Source organism: Saimiri boliviensis, chromosome 11 (assembly GCF_048565385.1).
Source record: "Saimiri boliviensis isolate mSaiBol1 chromosome 11, mSaiBol1.pri, whole genome shotgun sequence".
Classification (NCBI taxonomy): Eukaryota; Metazoa; Chordata; class Mammalia; order Primates; family Cebidae; genus Saimiri; species Saimiri boliviensis.
The window spans coordinates 111193936-111218490 of NC_133459.1; the positions used below are offsets into that span (position 1 = coordinate 111193936).

General features: G+C 38.2%; 1 protein-coding gene across 5 annotated transcripts in view; it reads left to right on the top strand.

Annotated features, from left to right (window-relative positions):
* PLPPR5 (phospholipid phosphatase related 5) overlaps nucleotides 1-24555 on the top strand; it is a 114531-nt gene that overhangs the window by 27509 nt on the left and 62467 nt on the right. For all 5 annotated transcript variants that reach the window (XM_074381380.1, XM_074381379.1, XM_003933322.4 and 2 more), the window contains exon 2: nucleotides 20812-20944. In XM_074381380.1, the coding sequence (XP_074237481.1) occupies nucleotides 20812-20944 (133 nt within the window). The remainder of the gene's footprint in view (nucleotides 1-20811; nucleotides 20945-24555) is intronic.

Sequence of the window (24555 nt, forward strand, 5' to 3'; positions counted from 1 at the left end):
TCTACTCATGTTTATATTTATACTAGAAAATCAATCAGATGTGCATGTCAAAAGAGGCCTCAAAAATCTTTATCGATGATACCAATGCAGCTCTTTCCTGTGCTCTGGCTCCTTTTAAACCTGGGACCTATTGAGCAATCATGATTGTGGAGCAATTATTTGCTGCTGTGATGGGCCAGAGAACATGAGAAGAGAATCTAGACACATGATATCAATAGTTCTATAAAGTGAACCATATTTAAAATTTTCTAGTAGCCATGTTTTAAAAAAAGAAACAGGTGAAATAAATTTTGATAATTTATTTTACTAACTGTACATGCAAAATATCATTCTAACATGTAATCAAGATACACATTTATTAAGTTATTTTTCATTCATCTTTGTACTAAGTCTTGGAAGTCCAGTCTGAATTTTGCACTCACAGCACACCTCTATCTGGAATAGCCACGTTTCTGGTGCTCAGTAGCCAGATGTTCAAGGCAAGGGTCAATTTCATCAGACAGGGCAGATTTGGATTATTTTTTCTTGCTAATTAAAGAAACTTAGTGGTCTCCTAGTCTACTTTTTCTGTGTTTTTAGGAAATACCATTGAATTGATATGCACTATTTTGATCTGTACTTTAGAAGATCAAGATTCGGATATATTCAGAAGATACATCTAAATAGATTTTTTAAGCCATTTTCTCAAATACTTGGTTTACTTGATTTACTCTACCTATTTCAAGTATGACTTTTATATCACCTTTTTATAAAAATACTTTTTTATCAATGACAGGACATAAAGAAGGATGTGAAAATATTAGCCATAAAATAGTAGAACATTTTTGAAGCTCAAACTTGGATCAGGGCAAATTTTAGATTTCCCTTCCATGTATCTCACTGTGGGAGGAAAAGCAAATCTTCATTACTATGTGTGGATTCTCTCCCCAACCCTTCTTCCTTTTGTTCATTCTCTCTCTCTCTCTCTCTCTCTCTCTCTCTCTCTATATATATATATATATATATATATATATATAAATCTGTTTGAGAAAGGTTATTCATGGCATCATTTAGCTACTTTTTTTTTAGTAGTACTAGGATGGTCTCATCTCCCGCACGTGTCTTAAAGATTGCAGGGCCTGTGTGTTTCCCAGAGCCACAACTGCCCTGTCTATCACAGTCCATTTAACATATGTATTAATTAATAAATTCTTAGACTATATATATTACATGCCAGATAGCTTGCTAGGTGTGGGATTAAATAATGAAAAGGAAGTCCTCAGGGATCTCACAGTAGTGGGAAAGTTGTCCAAGAAGATTACCAATATTAACATATGTTGTTCACCACTGCCCTCAACAGGACGTATTATTTGTTCCTTGTTGGTTTGGTAGAGCTTAGGTCAAGATATTCTGATATGCTGGAAATTGGGAAGTGTCCCTCTCTTCCTTGACTTTTCTTAAAGGTGCAAACTATGTTCATGTGTATGGGTTCCAGCCTACCCTTTTTCCAGGCAAATACTCCTATCAGAGGAAGCTTATGTCTGTATTTGTGTATAATTGTCAGAGGCATCAGATCAGGTTGGATAGATATTGGAAGAAGTTAGTGCTTTGCTATCTTCAAATAACATGTAGACTATATTTGTACTTTTGTTGACAACTTTATTCATATTGCAAATATTGGCAACAAATATGCTGCCACAACCTTAAAAGGCTTCAATTCATCTATATGCATGGATCAGCGCTTCTCCCTGCTTCCTGTGCATCTCCAAGGACATGAATCACATGCCGTGATTTTTGTCGATGGAAGAGAACAATACAAAATCTGTTTTCCTCTGCTTCCAATTTACAAGTGTTACCACTTGCCTGAATGCTTTATGCAAAGATGAGATTGGACACAAAAACCTATTATGCATCAGGACAGAGTGAGGCAGAGTCCTCCTCTATAAAATCGATGAGATGAATTAACTCAGCAAGAATAAGGATGTGGAAACATTTGAGGCATGGATGCAGTAAAAGCATAGAAGAGTAGACTCTTCTGATGATTCTCTGGGCATCTGGTCTTGCAACAGAATATGATCTCTGAAAGGAACAGTTACAAAAGAGGCTGTCAGGGAGGTCTGCTGGGGAGTAGTGGCATGTCCTAGTAGATGGGCAGAACATAGCTCCCAGGAATCTAGGAGCAGGTGGGTATTAAGAAAACCTGTTGCTAAGTAAGAGAATAGTGCCTGAGCCACCATATAGGGTTTAGTAGCAAAACTCTACTGCCTGTAAGACAGACAAGAATCACAGTCCCAGACAGTCCCAGCCTTAGAACAACTGAGGTGCAAAGTAAGTGATTAAAGCAAAAACTCAGAAATAGGGGTCTGCTCATGGAATTCTGGTAAAAGTAGAAATTGCATTTCAGGAATAATGCATACATCTTGTTATCAAATATAATCCAGAATGTACAACCTGAATTAGCAGAGGAGACTTGATAATGAATCACAGCTTGGGCTACACAGCTGTGTAACTCTCTTCTGCCTGAGATCAGAGTTTTCAGAGATCAGAGTTTAGGGAGCAAGGGAAAGGAAATATATTTAAGCACCTCTGACTTTATGAAGAGAGGTGACTTTATGAAGGGATGTTGGGACAGAACTAAGAATGAAATAGAATGAAGCACCTGCAATCCATTTCAGAGTTTCTTCCACTTTATACTCTCATCCAGTTGATTTCATCATTTAAGTCCAACCCAATACCAGGTCATCTAATGTCATATTTTCTGTGTGTGTGGAGAATTCTTCCATTGACTTAACTAACAAAGTTTTCTGAAAGGCAAAGGCCATGTGAAAAAGTTTTGTGCTTTCATTACTGTCAAGCTTTTTCTCAGAGGTCACCGCCAACAACCTCCTTGCTTGAACATTTACTCCTTCCACTCATTTGTGACACTAATGTGGCTGATCGAGGACCCCCATTTTGAAAGTCTATCTCCTCTGCTTTCCATGGCATGATCATTTTCTTCTGACTTGCTGACACTTCCGGCCAGTGTCCTTCGTTTGCTTCTTGTTTGCATCTCTTTATTGCCACTGCCCACGTGTAAGTGATGGACAAATGGACTTTGGAGCCTTCCTTTCCCTCTGCTCTTTTCTTTTTGTTACTTGCATGTGCACTTTTGCTTTCTCTCTGCTTTAAGCATGGTTCGCTACCTCGAAAGGATTTACTACACCAGGCACTTCCCGGCCTTTCTACCTCCTATCTCCAGTCTCCCCTGCCTTTTTACAAATTGATTTTCCTGCAGCATAGGTCTGACCTCACCCCTCCTCTGCCCAGAAATTGTATGGCCTCCCACCATCAACAAATTAAGTACCAGCCTCTCAGCTGGATCCCAAACCATTTACATCATGGTCCCAGGATAAAGTCCCATTAGGCCCCTGTATCTAGTCTGCATGCCAGCCAAGTGGGCTCACTTGCTGTTTCTCAAGGATATTCTATAATTCCCCTTCTCTGAGACTTCATTTATATTCTTCTTTGCACTATAACAATGTCAACCCTATGTCCTGGTTTGCCTGGATCAGTCCTGGTTTATTACTTTTGTCTTGGTATCCATATTATTAAGCCTCCCACTTCACACTCAAAAGTACAATAGTTTGAATAATCGTATCACACTACCTTTAAAGCTCTTCCGCTTGCTGCTTCTCTCAGTGTTATTCCTCAGCCTCCAATATGTTTAACTTTGCTTGTGGTCAGCATAGCCCTGTCCTTTCAAGCCATGTGCCGTATGAAAACACCAACTTTCATAAGACTTTCTTCCTCTGTCCCCATCCTACTGTCCCTAATTTAAGGTATTCTTTTCCTACTGTCGATTCCTACACTTACCAACATGATATTGCGGTTATTTGCATTTACAGATAGTTATTTGTATATTTTAAATTTTATCTTCTATGATACTTCACAGGTTCAAGGTCTTTGTAACAAATGGCTGTCACCTGCTAATAACAGAACACTCTGACTTAGATATTTAAACAATTAGGAAAATTTATTCTGTCACATAACAAGCAGCGTCAAGTTAGGATAGCTCAAAGTGACTAATTCAGTATGTGAACAACAGGTCGGAGATCCAGGTATCTCTTCTCTGTCCACTCTGTCATAATATGTGTCTGTTCTGCTCTTGGCTGGCTCTCCTCCTGACTGCACAATGGCCAACCTTTTTCTAAACAATACATCCAAACATAAGGATGTCTAGCAGGAAAAAAGATTATTCTGTGTGTCCCTTTAAAAGAAATAAACTCCTATTTCAGAAGCATCCATCCCTACCAGAAGTCTCCTGATGCTTCATTGAGCAGAATCTCATCCCATGCCCAGACCTACACTAACCCCAGATCAGAGCCATCAGGACTCGACAAATCATTCATCCCTTGAGGCAAAGCATGGCCCTGACTCCCCCAAAGATCACAGCCATTCAAGAAGGTTGGTAACTGAACACAATCAGGCTTTTTGAGGAGGAAAGATAATCAACATTGATAAGGCCAACAACATTGCTACATATAAGTTTAAGTTCAATTAATAATTATTAAATAGGCTTTAGTTTGACTTCAGCATATAAAGAATTTTAATTTACCTCAATATTCTAATGATATCATAAATTATAAAAACTGATGTTAAATAGGCTTTAAACCATATCGGTACTACATATAACAGGTTGACTTTAATACTATTTTACTTAAGTTCATATGGGGAGATTATAATTAAGATTTTGAAAGAAAACTTGATTGAGATTTTAATAGCCATCTAAAACTGCTGGCCAGCAAACTGTGCTCAGATGCTCATTAAGAAGAATTGTTTTCTGTTGCTTTTTGAGGGAATGTCTTTCTAAGTATTTGTTCATAGGATTTCAAATATATATTGCAAACTCACCTTTTGGTATTGGATTGCAGAATTCTCAAATATCTGCCAACTGTGAAATGTGACAGACCATAGGTCAAAAACTTGTAATTCTGAAATGTCTTCTAGTACCAAGGGGAGCCTAGGAAGAGGAGCTGCTAAATGAGGATCTGTGTCTCACACACATTAGGAATTCTTTTTTTTTTTATTTGTTTGTTTGTTTGTTTTTAAAGGTGGGGCTTCACCGTAATGGCCAGGCTGGTCTTGAACTCCTAACCTCAGGTGATCCACCCACCTCGGCCTCTCAAAGTGCTAGGATTACAAGCGTGAGCCACAGCGCCCGGCCCATCACCACTCATGATCCTCCATGGTTAAGTCAGAGGTGGCAGGTGGAGAATGTAGCACAGAACTTCGTATTGTATTCTGCAAATGGGGGCTTATTGGAGCCCTGAAGTGTTGTCACCAGTCAGAAACACAGATAGTCCCAGTGGGGAGGCCATGCAGGGGTCCTTGCCCGCTTTGGGTCAACATGAGAGCTCTTAAGATGAAAATATTCGTCACAGTGAAGGGGTCAGAAAGATTAATTCTGTTTTTGAATGAAACTGAAAGAACAGAACGGAGAGAAACTGCTTCTAAAAATTTCACTTGCTCAGAGTTGTAGACCTTGGTGCCAGGGGGCTTGCAGCTGGCATTTTCTGTTTTCAGCAACACTCATGCTAACTGCTGGGATGTGATGACTCTCAATATTTTGACAGCCCACAAAAGGAATCAGTAGAAAAGCAGAATCTGAGATTTTGCATGATTTGGACATTTGGACAAATATTCTGAAGCAGGAAGGGGCTGGATAAGATTGATTGCCTTGCAAGTATAAAAATCAAGGATTCCTATCTCAGAGTTCAGCAGAAAAAAAAATGGAAATGCTAATCTGAATCTTGAAGAGAGGGGAAATTAGATAAACACTGATTAAGTTATATGTGAAAGAGTTAGTATAGTCATACTTTTTTTCCCCCTTAACATTTAGAATCAATAGAAATGGTCTCACACCACTTCTGTGGGCTTCTGTTATGCTGTAAAACATCTGCCTATACATATATAATCATTATTGCTTCAAGAAGTGATATAATCTATAACTCTTCTCCAAAGTTTATTTTTTTTCATAAATGAACTTCCTGTTAATATTATCTGAAATTATGGTATTTTCTTCACCTCCCACCAAACTGCCCCATTACCAATATTTTAAAAGACATTTTGGAGTAGTGGGCTGCTTCTAAAAATAAGAGGTAGTAGTCCGGGAAAACACTGCAGAAATGAACATTCTAAGCCTCATCATATTGCCCACCAAGACAGACATTGTTCTCTACTCTGCACTTGAATAAATGTCAGTGTTTATTAGAGCATCTTATTTGTCTTAATTATTGAGCTTTTCTATGCTTTATACAGAAGAGCTTATTGGAAGACATTATACTCATAAGTGCAGAAGTTCAGATAAAAAGTTGTAACTTTTCTTTCTAAAATAAAACAAAATAATAATATATTATAATGTCAAGTTTGACATTGAGTGATAAAGTAGGTTGATATGTATCTCATCAAGCGCTTTGACTCCATTCCTACAAAAATCTCTTATGATGAATGAAATTGAAGTCAGACTGTCATGTCTGTCATTTCCTAGCTGTGAAATTATTTAACTTCTTTGTGCCTCAGTTTTCTTATCTGTAAAATGAGGTAATAATAGCTACCTCATAGGTAGTTGTGAGAACCAAGTCAAGTGAATATATGTAAGATGTTCAAAACAGTACTTGGTCTAGGGTAAAGGTTATTTGACACTGTAAAATGACAAGGAAAGGGAATATATTTAAGAATTTATATTATAAATAAATATATTATAAAATAATTAAAGGCATTTGGAATAATAATCTGTTTTCTAAATGTGTTTTCCATTATGTATTAGAAACTCTTAAATTGGCTTGGATAATAAATTCAACCAATTCCAAGCTGTTATGGTTTCACATTTAAATTATAATTGCACCTTTTCCTAATACACGTGAGCAGTAAACTGGAAAGCTGCATTTATCCCAAGCATAAATGAGACCAGACTGCAAAATGAGTTGATGTTCCAAGACTCATTCATTTATTTTTAGCTTTCAATCATGCTTTTCTTTGTGTATTCTCATCAAACATTTTTAATGGCTTGGTAAAATATAAGGATTTCCTATGTAATCAACATTTACTCTTCCTGTGAAGGCGTTTTAAAAATAAAGTCCTTTAAATGTCTAGTCCCTTTTTCAGTTAAAATGAGTGGCCTTAAAAGACATTTGTTCTGGCAGTCTGTTTAAAGATGAGAGAGATGAAAGCCAAGAAAACCGGAAGAAGATGGCCTCAAGGGAACGATCTGTATGCTGAATTTGAAATTGCAAGGAATACTGTTTCTGCTTTCCCAGGCAGAGCTGTCACTTCAAAAGCTTATTTTCATGAAAAGGAGAATGTTACTTCAGAGGATCATGGTTTGGTCAATTGAATATATACTCCCTGAATGTAGCGGTAGGGCACTTAAAGGTGACCACTGATAATTCACTCGCATTGTACCACAGAAACAAGTATTTTGGAACTGAGGACATCTCAACCATGTAACAACATAAATTTTTCTGAACTAGGAAAGAAATAAAGAGAAGGAAGGAGGGAGGGAGGAAGGAAGGAAGGAAGAAAGAAAAAAAAGAGATAGGATTTACTGTCTGCTGCCAGACATTGGCAAAGAGCCACCCCACTGATTCCAGGATCTGATAATTCTCCCCAGAAACAGTTGTCAGAGACATTCCAAGGAAGTCCAGTGAGGAAAAGTGTAGTTCTTCCATACTACAAGAAAAAGAATGTTTTTCTTTCTAAGCCAAAAATCCAAAAGGTCAGGTAAGTCCTTATATCCTCCCAGCCACTTCTGCTGCATATAAATCTCAAAACTACTTAAATGCCTTTTTAGTTTTGCACATGGGTTACCTTTTAGAATCATACTTTTTCTCTCCCATTGTGTGAATTCATATTTGTTCTCTTTTGTTTTAAACTTCCCTCTCTTCGTTTTCTAATAATCAGGGAAGTGGAGAATCAGTCTGTCACTTTCTAAAGACAGCATTTCTCAGCTTTACTTTTGCCTTCTGAAGATCTCTAATTCTTTCCTCTATCATATAATAGCTACACTAGCCTGTCTTTCCTAAATTCAAGTTTCTGTCCTCTAGAAAGGAAGAAGACTTTTGCTTTTCCCGATTCCCTTTGTCCCTATTTCTGGGATACAACCTCTACCAGATATTTGGGATTGCCCCTAGAATATGGATTTCTAAGCTCAGATAAGTTTGGAAAACACTGGACAATAAAGTTAACAATTTTCTTCAACAGATTGCCATGCTTTGAGTTCATACAAGAAAAGTAGTTGGGAGGAAAGTATACTCACAAATTCAGAATGTCATACAAGAAAGCTTAAGCTGTTAGACTTTTCTTCCTAAAATAAAGCAATATAATCAAGTATTGTAATGTCAAATTGAACTCCAGCACTAGACTGTATGGGATTGAGTCTCGCTTTATATCTTATTAGCTGAATGACCTTACATAAGTCACATAATCTCTCTGTGCCATTGTCTCCTTATCTATAAGCTGAACACAATAAAATAATGCCGTCATGGGGCTACTGGAAATTATGAATCTTTTTACAATGTTTTAAATTTATTTTTTTTCACATTTATCAGTACATAGTAGATTTATCTATTTATGGGGTACATGAAATATTTTGATACAGGCATACAATGCCTAGTAATATAATTTTTGAGTCTTGATGGGCAAGTAAGGTTTTAGCTGATGTTTCTTAACCCGAATTTTTTTTTCCTGGAAAGTATCACATAACATCCTGCTAAATAAATATTACTTGAGAAACACTGACCTAGGGACTGTTACATTTTGCATGTGCTTCAAAGGTTCATTTCTAAAATCTCCATCATCTCAGAGTCCCAGAGAGTATTCAGATTTTATTATGTTGCTTTTTTATTGTTGACAAAGAAGAAAGGGAATTAATTCTAATGGGCATTTTAGAAAAACTGGAATGCTTACTAATAACCTACATACTAATTTTTTGTTAATTAAAAACTAGCTCTTTTGAGGAATGACAGGTACATTATAACAGTGTTGACCAATGGTAGATCTGTGAACATGAAGACGTTGACTTTACATGTTAAAATTAAAAACAAACTGTAAGTATATAACATGAGTTTCTATTACAATGCTCTTATAATACATTTGTCTTACGGCTTATGATTGCTACATTTATGTGAGTGGTTGGGCAAAGCGTAAACATCATGCAAAGTTTAATCAGCAGTATTTTTTTTTAGCTAGGAAAGTGTTTGTTAGTGGTTTCATCAGCTTCTTGTCATTGAAAAAGAATGCTCGTAGCTTGTGAATCTCTGTGTTCTTGTTCAACGGACTGAATCTCCTTTTTCTGTATCTTCCCACTGACCCTTCATCCACATGTGCAGTAAAAGATTAGTTTCAGAACCTTTACTTTATCCCAAATTATCAAACAACTCTATTATCCTGTTCTAGGCAGCCCAGACTCCTTTACTCCCTAACAAGAAAAACACTAATCCAACACAGAGCTGACTTGAAAAGAGCCTTCAGGGTTACCTAATAATGACTAATATTTACGTAGTGCTTACTCTGTGCCAGCGTCTGTTCTACAGATGTTATAACAACAACCTCACTTCTGTAAATAACAGTAACCTCACAACCACTCCATGATGGCATTATTACTATTGCTTCCATCGTGTACTCTCAAGTCTTCAGGTCCCAGAAAGTTAACATTGATTACACCACTCAGACTGGATACCTTTCTGCAAGAGTGTTTCAAAAAGGAGCACTGAGTCTCTTTTTGTGCAAGTTTTGGTGACTTGCACACTCAGTTCTCAGTCGTCACTTACCCCTAATGTCATCCCTTGTTCATTCATCCAACAGTATTTTTACATGTGTCTGCACTGGCACATGCATAAATAAGTGCAAGCTAAGTTGTACCTTTCTTTGATGGCCTCCCCATTTTAAACAGAGTGAGCCGTGCAGTAGACTCACAGACAGAAGATGTGAGTGGGCTTCCTGGGCGCTGAGCATTGATTAAACAAGCCATCCTTCTCAGTCAGGACAGTTCTTCTCTTCACATTTCACTTAAAATACGTAGAAAGTGAAAGTACTGGATTTGTTTTTACTTCAGGATTCATTTAACCTCTCTTTCTGTAATCCCACCTTTTTACTGCAATACCTAGAATAGCTTTTTGCACAGTACCAATACATAATAATTAGTTTGAATCAGTATCCAAATATTCCTTGTAACATATCCTTGACAAATTTACAATGTATAGAAAGGAGTTTTAGACCCCTTGAAATAGCTTATAGAACTTAGGGGCTTGTTGAAACACGCATGTCCAGACCCCACCCCCAGAGTTCTTGACTCAGTAGGGGTGGGGCCTGAGAATGTACATTTCTGTCAAGTTCCTAGATTGATGATACTCTTGGTTCAGGGATCACATTTGAGAGTTACTGTCTGTAGCGCTCTCCAAATAGATTCATACCTTTCCCAATTGAAAAGTGAGTTACTAAGCTCATCCCACCCAGTGGTTGGAATGGTAGTTTCATGTGTTTCCTTTTTTTTTTTCTTTTTCAGCATCAGAAGGATTTTAATTCTATCTGAGGTTATCAATACATTTTTCTTTTTTTTTATTGCATTTTAGGTTTTGGGGTACATGTGAAGAACATGCAAGATTGTTGCATAGGTACATGTGGCAGTGTGATTTGCTGCCTTCCTCCCCTTCACCTATATCTGGCATTTCTCCCCATGCTATCTCTCCCCAACTCCCCACCGCCCACTATCCCTCCCCCGTTTTCCCCCAGCAGACCCCAGTGTGTGATGCTCCCCTCCCTGTGTCCATGTGTTCTCATTGTTCAACACCCACCTATGAGTGAGAACATGCGGTGTTTGATTTTCTGCTCTTCATGTGTTTCTTATCCTCTTGTGTCTACATTTTAACAGGGGTCTCCTAAAGACTGCAGATCTTAAAGGATCAAATCCAATTCTTGACCTCATATCCTTCCATCTAAGCTGCCGTTGTCCCTCCGCTTCTCTTAAACTGTCCTCTCCCCAGAGTGTTAGGGCTTCCTAGTTGCCACAAACCCACAGTCATACCCACGGCTAGTAACATATAGGCTACTTCATTCTTTATTTTCTTCTTCTGTAACTCGATTTTAATAATAGCACCTACCTCACAGGATTGCTTTGAAGATTAAATTGGCCAGTATTTGGAAAGCACTTAGAAGGGTGCCTAAAACCTAGGCCCTGTTTATGTAAACAGTGTAAATGAGCCTTTATTATATGTTAAATGTTTCCCAAATTTTCCTCTCAGGACATCACCTTCATGTCTTACATCATAGCTGCATACCAATTCAGCTATCATTCATTTTTTTCTTAAAATCAATTTACCAACAAATTATTATAAAAGAATACATTATTACCACAAATAGAAAACCAGTATCACTTGATAAATAGAAGGGAACCATAAAATAAATACAAAAAAGCCTACATTGTTTTAAAAATTCTAGCCAGGTATTGTTTCCTGCAAAAGACCTTGAGATGAACACTTGCTCTCTCTCTTTCTAAAACAGGGAAATTAGCAAGTTCCAGTTTCTATAACAAATAAAAACCCCATGTTTCACTGGATTGACACATCAGAGTTTAAAGCTTAGGTGTGTTCCATGATTGTACTTCTGTGGATTATTTTTGCTTTTTGGATATTATTTCACACATCTCTGAAGGGTGTGAAACACATCCCAAATACTATCACACTGATTACATAACTTCTATTTTGCTGCATTACATCTGAAATGGTTTTCTTGTACCAATTTCAAATCAATGATGCATGGATAGCTTTGAGTCACCACCAGTTAAAGGGGAGAGGAATGTCTAATTGTGTACTTATAAATGAAAACATAAAGCTATTTGGAGTTTGACATTTGATGAAAATCTACAGTGATTTTGTCTTCCTAGTAAGACTTCAGTATTTTGTCATCAAGGACTGTACCTAACAAAGTTGGCCTATGCATAACAAAGGTTGAGGTATGAGAACAAAGTTACGTGCACATCCTGGAGACATTTATGATTCACATCTGCATTCTTGTACGTTGCCATTCCTCAGAAGAATGGGGCTTTTTACTCATTACCAAAGAAGGTAATTGATAAAAAAAAAAAAAAAAAAAAAAAAGAAAAAGAAAAAACAGATCTCTTCTCAAAGACAGGAGGGAGACTTAGATGAGTTATTAGGAAGGGGCAGACAGTGTGTAGGCCCAGCCTGTTAGGCAGGGTAAGATTCAAGGAGCTTCGTAATATTCAACACTGAGATTAATAAAGCATAATGTAATGTCCAGCAAATGGATGGGGTGTAATAAGGTATGTGGTACTCAAGTTTGAGAAGGTCTGTCAGTGGGGTACAAGGCTTTTATCAGGCTGGGTTCAGGGGCATAATTCTTCCTTCCAAAGAGGTAGACTGTCAGATTGCAATAGGGAGGGGACTGTGACTAAGAAACACTACAATTGCTCAGACACAGCTCTGAATGCATAAAGTAGTGAGGCCAGGTGTGGTGGTTCATGCCTATAATCCCAGCACATTGGGAGGCTAAGGTGGGCAGATGGCTTAAGCCCAAGGATTCAAGGCCAGCCTGGGCAACATGATGAAATCCCATCTCTATCCCCCCCAAAATTCAAATATTAGCTGAGCATGGTTGTACATGCCTGTAGTCTCAGCTACCTGGGAGGCTGAGGTGGGAGATTGTTTGAGTCCAGGAGGTCAAGGCTGCAGTGAGCCATGATTGCACCATTGCATTCCAGCCTGGGCAACAGAGTGAGGTTCTGCTTCCAAAATCAATAAAGCAGTGAAAGCCCTTCAGTATTAGTTTCTGAGCCCTTGGTGGGCATCTCATCAAATTCCACATCAGATTGATAAGGACTATGAACAGTCACTAATCTTCCAGGGACGTTGGTTGAGGGCTTCTTGTAGAACTGGGAACAGGAAGGGGTTTGCCTCTCTCGGTAGAGGAAGAGTAGGGATGGGTTGAACTTAGTGGGCCCAGACGGGGAGCTGGAAGGCAGATATAAGAGAAACGTGGTGCGGGTTGACAGCTCTGTACTTAGCTGTGCCAGCCTGCCCTCTGTCTATCAGCAGAGTCCTTTTCCCCTTCCTTTTTCTTTCATGTCCCAGGCAATGGAGAGTTTTTGCTGAGGTAGGGGAGTAGTACCTCGTGAAATGCCTGATCCATGGGAGGGCAGTTGATCCTTCCCACTGGGACCACAGGTGTCCTGCCCAAGATTCTGCTGCTTTCTCCTGCTCTGTAGACAGCTGGTGCCTGTGGGAGGCAGGAGGGGGCACGCTCCTTCTCAGTGGATCTCAGTTAACATCGTTTATCACCTCAGCTCTGTCTGAAAACAGCTTTCATTGGTTAGTTCACAGAAGAAGGGAAGTTTTATCAAGGAAAACTATGAAGTGACAAAGCTTTTAGCATCTCCGTCTCTGCCTTCTGTGACCTTGAACTCTCATGTTTCCCACTCCCAGTGGGGAAAACAAACCAGTTATGCTCTTTGCCCCAAGGCTGCTTTGGGAATCTAGTGAAAATGGTGGCCAGTGATTCCAGAATTAAGAACCCCTTCTTGATAAAATGAGAAAACAACCAAAACAACAGGTCCTCACTGGCACCTAAGAACCAAGGATATGCAAAGAAGACACGTAGACCTCTCAGTGAAAAGGGTGTCTCAGAAAATAACAACGGCGTCACAATGGGTGATGTGAATGTTTTTGGTATTTGTTGGAGGATGGGCTTGTGTGCTAATAGGATCAGGAAAATCTTTTTTTCTATATTCAGCTCTCCTATGCCTGGACACCAGAGGAGTTCCAGAGGTCCTTATGAGGTGCTTCGTGCCCCATCTCCTTCCCTTTGAAACTGTAGAGATGCTAGGAATGTGGTAGGACTCCAGGGTGTGACCTGCAAGTGGGCAGCAGAGACTGACCTACCTTAACCTGGGGAAGCTGGAGGAGAAGCTCACAAGTTCCTAGGCAGAGGCTAGGTCAAAGTAACTGGTCAAAGTTACTGGTCAGTAACCAAAGTTACTGGTCAAAGTAACCCTGAACTTGCATTCAGGCTCTGGTTGTGCTGGTAACCACGTGACTTGGGCATGTTCAATCTCTTTCTGTCCCTCTCTGTCTCTCAGTCTTTCAACCTGTCTCTCTCTCTCTCTCTCTCTCTCTCTCTCTCTCTCTCTCTCTCCTTCTCTCTCTCTCTCTGTCTGTCTTGGTAGGTTTCCTTACCTATGAAATGGGCAGACTGTACTGCATTTTGTTCATTCATATGATATTCACATTGATTGTCAGTCACTGTGCTATAATACTAGAAGTTTAAAGATAAACATTATGCAATCCTTACCTCAGAGAAGCTCTCAATTGAGTGGAAGCGACAGATGTTACTGACACTTATAAAAACATATGGAAATTATCATAGTAAATGTACAGCGTGCCATTGAACACAGAGAAGGGAAGGATGAACTGCACCAAGAATAGAATAAAGTTGCCATAGAATAGGCAATATTTAAATCACGTCTCAAGCACAGAACCATGCACTGCCTACCAAGATATGCTAAGCCATGGACCAAGCATAAAAACCTGGATGTGTGGAAATGCTGGTTATGTTGGAGAGTGAAAATGCTTAGCTGTGACTAGAGCACAGAGTGTCTGAAGGCTATGCAGGAATTGCTGAAGCTGAAAAAGATAGGTTTAGGCTCAGCAGTAAATGACCTCTTAGGAAATTTTAGTTAATCCACAAGCTACGAGGACACACTGAAAACTGTAAATAGAAAATGTGGGGCTGGGTGTCATGGCTCATGCCTGTAATCTCCATGCTTTGGGAGGACTGCTTGAGGCCAGGAGTTCAAGACCAGCAACATATTTTTATTTCTACAAAAACTAAAAATAAATAAAGGAAAAAATTAATTGGGCATGGTGCCACATGCCTCTGGTAATTAGTCCTACCTACTTAGGAGGCTAATGTGGGAGGATGGCTTGAGCCCAGGAGTTCAAGATTGCAGTGAGCCATAATTGCACCACTGCACTCCAGCCTGGGTGACAGAGGGAGACCCTGTCTCCAAAAAAAGAAGATAAAATTTGGATTGTACAAAATTGGCTTTCAATAGACCAATCTGGAGTTTGAAGAGCATAGAAAATGGAAGCACAAATGGAAGTTCTGGGTATGCTTTAATGCAGGAAAATAGTGAGGAGGGGCTGAATTTTAAAGTGGAGGTAGTGATAAAAGTGATCTTATTTGAAACAGAATTAATATATATAATCAGCAAGATTTAGCAATTGATGGAGATTCGGATAGAAGAAATAAGATCTCTTGTACAACATGGTGACTACAGTTAATAAGAATGTACTCTACACTTAAAAATTTTTAAGAGAGTGGATTCTTAAGTGTTTTCACCACAAAAATGATAACTATGTGAGTTGATGCGTACATTAAATAAGCTTGATTTGATCATTGCCTAATGTATACAGATTTCACATTGTGTTGCACAGCATAGAGGCATACAATTTTTTGTCAATTAAAAATGATATAAACAAAAGCAGTCGATGGAGAGAGACAAATGAGGGAAATTGAGGTGTCAGCATGAAATTCTGTAAAAGAGTTTTAGCTTGAGTCCAAGTAGAAGTTGAATGGATTGATGGGGGATGGTGACACGGAAAAGCAGGAGGTTCAGCGTGGAACACGTGGATTTTATTTTGGATGTAAAGGCTGTGTGGCCTTCCAGTAGGTAGATATGAGCATGTTGAGGTGTTGCTGCTTAATAGGTGGATAGAGACCTCCATCTGGAGTTTAGGGGAGATATACAGATTTAGGATTCCTTAATGGAGCAGGGGTTGGTAAAATCTTAGGAGAAATGAAGTCCACCAGGGTGGGCTTCAGTCAGAAAAAAAGAGCCAAAATAAAATACCAGATGACATAGAACTTAGGTCTGTAACTTACTGACCAGAGCCTCTGATTCAAATTCAAGAGGACAAAGAGAAATGTATGCATTAGAGTCAATATGACTGCTGTGGCATTAAATTAGTCATAAAGAAAGAGATATGGGACAACAGAAAATGAAAATTCCCTACTCTGTGCCTAGTACTGTGCCCAGCTTAGAAAGAAAGAATAGATAAAATTATTAATAGAAATATAAACTGCATACAATTACATATATATTAGACTGCATATTAATGCTGTTGGCCTTAGTAGCAATATTGCTATTGTTATTGATGCTCTGTTGCCAGTAATTTTTTTCAACTGTTAACATTTACCAAGTGCTACCTTTGTGTTGTGCCTCTGCCTTCAAGGCAAACTCAGTCTACTTTAGCTCCTGTTGAGGTCAAGCTGAGCGCTAATAGGAGAAAGGTTACCTCCTCTCCTTCAAATACTTGCTTTCTGGTTGGGGTTGTTTCTGAATCCTCTGCACTTATCTAATAACAACTGTTAATTGTAGTAAGGATCATACCCTGTCTATCTTTGATGCTGTATATGTTTATATTCTCTTAGAAGCAGTTATCAAGTGAGATTAGAAGTCCAAGAGTTGTTAGAAAAAACACCTGTGAAACACAAAGGTTGAGGGGTAAATCAGAGACAGCAAAGACAGCCTTCAGACTGTGATGGAGGTCTGCCCCCAGTATGTGAGAGGAAGAAAGAAGGCGGGCTGGATGGGAAACACTTCAGCCTAGGTGAGGTAGTCTAGTAGGGGTAGTGGGATTGCATAGAAAGCATGGCTCTAAGAAAGATTTGGTCAGGCTCATGGGGAATCTTTAAACCAAAATTGCCGATTGGAGGTGTCCCACGTTTCAGAAGATTAGGCTCACCTTAGAACCCCTACTACACTTAGTCATTGGCCAGCAGCAGCCTGTAGGAAGTGTGGCCTCAGCATGGGTTCAGCAGCGGATCCAGAGGAGCAGCAGCCGGGATCATCTGTCTGTAAACATTCCTGCAGTGGGAGATTTGAGTGACATGTTTCATTGCCATCACAGATTCCCTCAGTGACTCAGTGACACTTCTTTACAAGGGTTCTCCTAGCATGTGTTGTCCAAGCCAGTCAAATAAAGCTCAGCCTCTGCAACCTTGTACCATTATTAATCATTTTGCTTGTATCTACCCAGTTAGATTATAAACCTTTCTTCAAACATGAATGTCTAGTACTGTGCCCTTGACTTAGAAGGCATTTAAATAAATACATTCATTATAATTACAATTATTTTAATTTTAGCATTTGAATTTATCTGAGAACAGGCTGGGTGTGGTGGCTCACACCTGTAATCCTGGCATGTCTGGAAGGCGAGGCGGGTGGATCACCTGAGGTCAGGAGTTCGAGACCAGCCTGGCCAACATGGTGAAACCCCATCTCTACTAAAAATAAAAAAAAAAAATAAAGCCGGGCGTGGTGGCTCAAGCCTGTAATCCCAGCACTTTGGGAGGCTGAGGCGGGTGGATCACGAGGTCAAGAGATCGAGACCATCCTGGTCAACATGGTGAAACCCCGTCTCTACTAAAAATACAAAAACCTAGCTAGGCATGTTGGCGCGTGCCTGTAATCCCAGCTACTCAGGAGGCTGAGGCAGGAGAATTGCCTGAACCCAGGGGGTGGAGGTTGCGGTGAGCTGAGATCGTGCCATTGCACTCCAGCCTGGGTAACAAGAGCGAAACTCCGTCTCAAAAAAAAAAAAAATAGCCTAGTGTGGTGACATGTTCCTATAGTCCCATCTACTTGGGAGGCTGAGGCAAGAAAATCACTTGAATCTGGGAGGAGGAGGTTGCAGTGAGCCGAGATAGTGCCACTGCACTCCAGCCTGGGTGACAGAGTGAGACTTCATCTTCAAAAAAACAAAAACAAAAAATTATCTGAGAACAGTAAACAATTAGTGTGTTCACTCAGGAAGTTGGGTGGGGGAAGTTAAGAGAGAATATAGTTTGGAAGAGGGGTTCCATAGATATCACTGTGAGCTCTCGGGAAAGGAGGCTAGAGCATGTGAATTAGGCATACCCTTGGCGGAAAGCAGACATCTAGGCATGTGCATTGATGACATGAAGTTCCAAGTAGGTGGACAGAATACAGTATCCAGAGAACATGCTGGAAAGAGCTAGTCAGGACCAATTACTGGCCAGAGGGAGTCCAGCAAGATGTGATGGACAAGCGTTTGACATCAGCATCTGATCACAGCAGCTGTCTGGTTTTGACAACTACCTTCTCTACCCACAGCGATATATTCATAGACTGCGACATACCTTTTTAACCTCGGTTCATTGGATCTGGGGAGAGATGCTTTATCTCAATCTAAACCTCCCAGAAACTTGGAATTGAGGTTTGGAAAATTGTATCAGTTGAACTGTTTCCTTGCACTGAGCTGACAAATTCAAAGATAAGCTTCTTGAAGACAGTTGGGGAAATCATGTATGCTCAGAATCAGGAGCACTGGCTGGAAGAAAGGCATACCCAGAGAAACTGACATAAGAGACAGCGAGACTTCAGGGAAAGAGGGAGAATGACGTGGTGACAGCTGTTGCTCGGACTCCTGAAGACGTCCCATTCATGGGCCTAATCCTCAAGCTCCCTGACCTTCAATTCTGAGGAAACTAATTACGGAATAAACTTACTATTTTGGTTAACATAATTCAAGTGGGTTTCTTGTAGTAGCAGCCAACTGATATTGCTGAGAAACTGTTTTGGCAGAAATGCTCAGGACAGAAATCGGAAATTCAGCAACATGACATGTGCTGAGATGCGGGTAAGCAAGAGGTCAGCATTAGAAAGCCACTGGGAAAAGTGGCCCCAACAAGTCAGTTTTGGGTCTGTTAAGACCCTGGTAACTGAAAAGAGTTATCAAGTCAGGGACTTCACATATGCGCTCTGGTTTTAGGAACTAGGTAGAAGTTGTTTACTAGAAGTCAGGCAAAAAAGGTCAATAGCAGAACTAGGGTGTTCTGATCTATTGAAGCTGAGAGTTTTTTGAAAATGGGATTATTCCTTTATGCATTCAGTAAGAATTACTGGATACCTACTACCTTCTAGGAAGTTTAGCATGTCTAGCGTAAGTTTGGGTTCAGTGTACCATGGGGTGGGGCCTGCCTGGGGATGGAGACCCAGTGGAAGCTGCAGTAGAGAAGAGGAAGCTGACAGGGCAGCCATCGCGTGCAGAGCCGGTCAGCTCATGAAGTGGAGTGGATGATGCACTGTTAGAATTTGGAACGTTCTGTGGTAAGGCAGACCCAGAAGAAGCGGAATCTGAAAACCCAAAAAGCATCATCATAGTAATTTCTTTCAAGGTACAGTGAAGAGAAGGTGGGACATGAGAAAAAGTCATCCAGAAAGAGCGATAAGGTATGAAAAAACAGTTCATCTTCTTGTAAGATCCTCCAAATACTCCTGAAAAATCATTCTTGTGTATCCTTTGGCTGGATGAACTGTTTCATCGCACATCTGCTCTACTTCACCAACGCCAGAGTTAAAATTCAAGAGGAACTTGGAAGTTCTTACCTCTCCCAGTTCAATCCAGTCTCGCCAAATAGGCAAGACTAGTCTCTTTTGATTTACAATGTCTTCTGATTTAACACTGAACCCTGGCCTACTTGGAAAAAGAAGCATAGCAAGAAGAAAGAAAAGGAGGGAGAAATAAGGGTGAAAATGAAGAGATGTCTCATAATCTTTTGTTCACACTAGGGTAAAAGTAGGTCAAACACCTAATCTGCTGTAACCTCCTTCTCTACCTCACACTTGCTATCTTGAATATCTTATAATCATAGATATTACTTTTCATAGAGAACCCAAAAGCATTTCTCCAGGGAATGTCAGGGACTCCCTGTGTAGCATGTTAATTAAGCTTGATAAGAGGTAATAAAAGCAAACCTCACAATGACACCTTAGTAGACACACTATTGGCTCCAATTTCTTTTTCTCTTAATCTTATTTCTCATGCTATTGTTCATAGTATTAAATGGAGTAAGAAATCTCTGCTTGGTTTCTGACTGGCCTTAAAAGAAACACATTATTTAATCTCTGTAAATCTCCATTTCCTCATCTATAAAATGGAATGATAATACTTGCTGTAGTACTTTGCTGGGTGATTTTGAGGACCGTGTATAAAAAATCACTAGCAATGGCACAAATACCAATGCAAGGCCAGGTCCTTTAATAAGTCGGCAGAGGAGAGCAAAGCATCTGTAGCACCACCTTGTTCCTCTTGCCAGCACCTGGTCAACTCACTTGTGTTCCAAGTCTTGGTGTTCTTTACTTCTAAAAAGGGTAGGATGCTATTTCTAGTCATATGGTTTTAATGAAGCTCAAAATAACATTTATACTAAAGTATAAGTAATATATTATGACAATTTCTAGTAATGTCTCAGAACAGGAGGTTCTCAAGGTCAAACGTGCAGATTTATTTTTTCTTATTTATTAAAGTATTAATATGATTTTAAATTAGTATGTGTATATCAAATGCTTTAAAAATACTTGCATGGAACATCTGTTATGAATTCTCTAGCAGAGTCAAATTTAAACAAGACACAGTCACTTAAAGTAATAAACATGGAATTTAATTATACACCAAAAATAAATGAATATTTCCTTTAATACTTTTGTATACTTTATTTTTTAAGACTTTCAGAAAACAACTGTCCATTTTTATTCATAATTTTTCAGTATGGTACTTTCTGGAATTGAGAAAAAAATGGTTTACATACATAGGGACAAGGCTGTAGTCAAAGGCTTTAGATAATCAATTATGGCTCCGTTTTACATTGAGATTATTAGCATTCAAAAGAGCTCCATTTTAAATTTTAAAAATAAAAATATTTTGCATTTGTACTGGTTAAATTCTAATATTTCTTAATCTTTTATTTTCTTTCAAGATAATAGTTGGAGAAACTGCTGTCTTTTGCCTACAACTAGCCACAAGGGATTTTGAAAACCAGGAAAAAACTATTCTAACTGGAGACTGTTGTTATATAAACCCGCTGGTGCGCCGAACTGTCCGATTTCTTGGTATGTGTTCATTAAATTATTTTTATTATTTCTAAAACAGTGTCTGTGTATAAGCTAACCATTAAAATGACCCACATTTTAACTGTATGAAAATATTAGGTTATTTTTTCTTTGAAATGTTTTAATTTGCTTTTAAAAATAAACAATACACACTGCTTGGGGAACAGGTGTATCAAAATCCTGGACTTCACCACTAAAAACATGCATGTAACCAAACACCACCTGTTCCCCTAAGATCTGCTGAAATGAAAAATAAATTAAAAATTAAAAAAAAAAATTACATACTACTTTCTCTTTAATATTGCAAGATCCCACTTTAGGATGGCATTTCCACATTCCTCTAAGGAAGAAAGAACACCACATTTGGATGTTTCAGATTCTTTAAGAACCAAAAGTTACGTGACTACTGTGTTTATGAAAATCTTTGAGCAATACTTAGTGGGAGGGTGGTGATAATCCAGGTAGGTTTTGAACATCATGAAGGACAAGAAAAATAGCGGAGTAAGTGGAAGAAATGTAGCACTCCATGCACTATTTCTAAGTTGATTTTTATATAACTAAAACCATATTGAGTATTTTATTAGAGGACAAGATTCACTAATAAATTAACTTTCAATCTCAAATGCTAGCAATAATAAGTATATGCATGAATAAATTATTGAAAATCATTTTAATTCCATAGGAACTTAGCCTAGACACATTTTTTTAACTGATGCAATAAAATTTAATATAAATAATTCCTGGATTTATTAGATAAAATAAGCATATCTGTATATACTAAATGCCATTTAAGATAAATTTTTATTAGTATTAAGGGATACATTAAAGATAATGTAACTCTTCAACATATTTCTCATATTGAAGGGATCAAGATGAAGACTTTGAAGATATCATGCATAGATCACCTAATCTATCTGTAAACCCATTAAAGACTAGCTAAATATCATCAGGCTTTTAGATGTCTCTGAAGACGAAAGATCTTCATATCCAAGACTGTTCTTTTTACTGACATCAAGTTGTGTATCTCCAAAGCCGTCATTTATCCTGTTGAAGGGATAACTTTCATATGAAACCTTAAAAGTTATTTTTTCACATCTGTCAATACTGTGTTCTTGACTAATTTCTTCTTGTATAAGCAATATACATATGCTTATATGTATATTGTATATATATAAGCAATATTCATATACAACCATATGCTCACAATTAAAAGTATTTAGAGAAATCGATGCTTTCCTAAATACTGTTAAGCAAATTACATTGTGCCTGTTGAAGTAAAATATTTTTCTTCATTTGCACACGTATTTCTAAAGAATATTTGGTTCCAAGTACAGTATGCTTTTAACTCTCTACATGCGTCTTCTTATATGATTTTATAAAATATGAAAGCCTCATTTGCTTCTTGTTCACTTATGATTTGGATGTTTCTAGCTATAATAAAGTAGAAGCATGGAAGCGAAGCATTACTGTGTAATAGCACATCACTCTTTATAGTGACTTTATTCTTTAGGTCGGTGGAGTAGATATACTCGTAAGATCCCAGTTTAATAATTATCTTTGTAGTCAACTACAGTATTAGCCTTGGGCCTGATAGACTGATATTTTAATTCAAAAACTCATTCAGGAACTTTAAAGTGTCAAGATATATTGCCACATTCTTATAAAATATTTTAATCTATTATAAACAGAAAAACCTGTTACACCAAACAGCCTACATTTCAAAGGCATACAAATGAAGAAGACTTGTAATTTAGGTTCCCATGCTTGGTCATGAGATTTTGCAAGGAGAGCTTTTATTGAGCTCAGTTCTCTTTAATTTCTCTGTCTCTCTCAAATTTCTGATTTTGATAACCTTTACTTTATATGACTCATAGAATGCTGGTGAGATGTTAAGAAAGGGCTTCTTATTGTTTTCTTTTAGAATTTTTAGATAAAGAGAGAACTAATATCTTTGTTTCATTTCCATTTGTACACACATAGAGTTTTGCTGTGTGGGAGTTTTTGTGTGTCAACCTTTTGCAATCATATATAATATTTAAAAAATTTTAAAGAACAGCCATGCATCTAATACTGGAAAATTATTTGATCTGGTACAACTTTTATGGTGATATACTATACAACAGCCAATAATGATGAAAAGGCTTGGGACACAAACAATCCAGAAATATATGACCGAAAAGAAAAACATCTAATATTGTAGCATAAGTATATGACATTTTAATAAATCAATACTTTTGGAAGTATTACTTTGGGATCATTCTAAAAGGTCCTATTGGATTTTATTCTCCAAATTATAAAAGGATGAATTTCTTTTCCTTGTTACCACATCCTTGAAGATTGTAGCTGTAAGTTTAATTGAAATTAATGCCAAAAAAATATTTTGCTTGTACAATAGAAAAATAAGTTTTAACAATAGTGACAGATGATGTTAAATTTAGAAAATGTTTCTGATATTCAAGTAAATTGGCAAGTTCCTTACCAAAGGAGGAAAAATATCTATGCACTCAGTTTTATATCTTCAGATAACCAAAGCAAATAAATTTTAAGACTGTAAAGATAATTAATAACCTATAATTTTGATTGTCTTGTTACTAAATAGCCCAAATTGGATCAATTGAAAGCCAGTCCATAAAAGATAAGGTGGAACTAAATTACTAGCTGTTCTGTGACTTTAAAAAATGTATTTCTGAAGGCAATGTAGAGATTACTCTGAAAGCATTCTGCTCTACTTAAGATTTTCCACATTTAAATGAAAACTGATGGCACAGGATTTACTGCTAATTGGCACCTCCAGCAGCGTTTACATCAGTCTCAGAGTAAGAGGCATAACCAAAGAGAGACAACTGCTTTGCTTTCTGTTAGTGAGATAAAAAATGTTTTCAAAAATAGGGAAAATATAAAATTGTTAATGTTAGTAGAACATGATAGACTCTACCCTCTCAAGGAACACATGGGCTCTATGAAACAATTGCATTACCCAGGGTCTTAGAATAAATGTTCTTATTTTATCTTATGTCCTATTGTCGTGGACCGTCCGGGACGGGTAGGCACGTCTGCCCGGGGTCTCTCGACCTGCAAGAGGGTCCCAATACCTGGAAGAGGGAGTGCGCCTGGAAAAATAATAAAGACAGAGAGAGAGAAAGCGAGGCGTCCGGAGGGCTGATAGGCTGTACCTAAACAGCAAATTTTATTTTTCAAAGGCCAGGAATAAATACACTTTCTTGGCTCTGGTTTACATCATAGCAAGAGGAAATGCAAATGTATACCTCACATGGCCTATACAATAGAGAAGTCAGATATGCAATCAGTGGTTGTAAAAAGTAACAGAATTTCCTGTAATCACAAAGCTTGTTTGCATCCAAACATTATTCACAAAGCTTGTTTACATCCAAATATTATTCACAAAGCTTGTTTACATCCAAACATTATTCACAAAGCTTGTTTACATCCAAACATTATTCCTCCTGGCTGCAGGTATCTCTGGTTTGACCTTGTTTTAGAACTGAGATGTGAAAAGGTTTTCTGGTTTTGCTCATCAGAATATCTTTTAACCAGATTCTCCTTTGTCTACTCCTGACTCAACTTATCTCAACTTCCCCATTCAGGAGTCT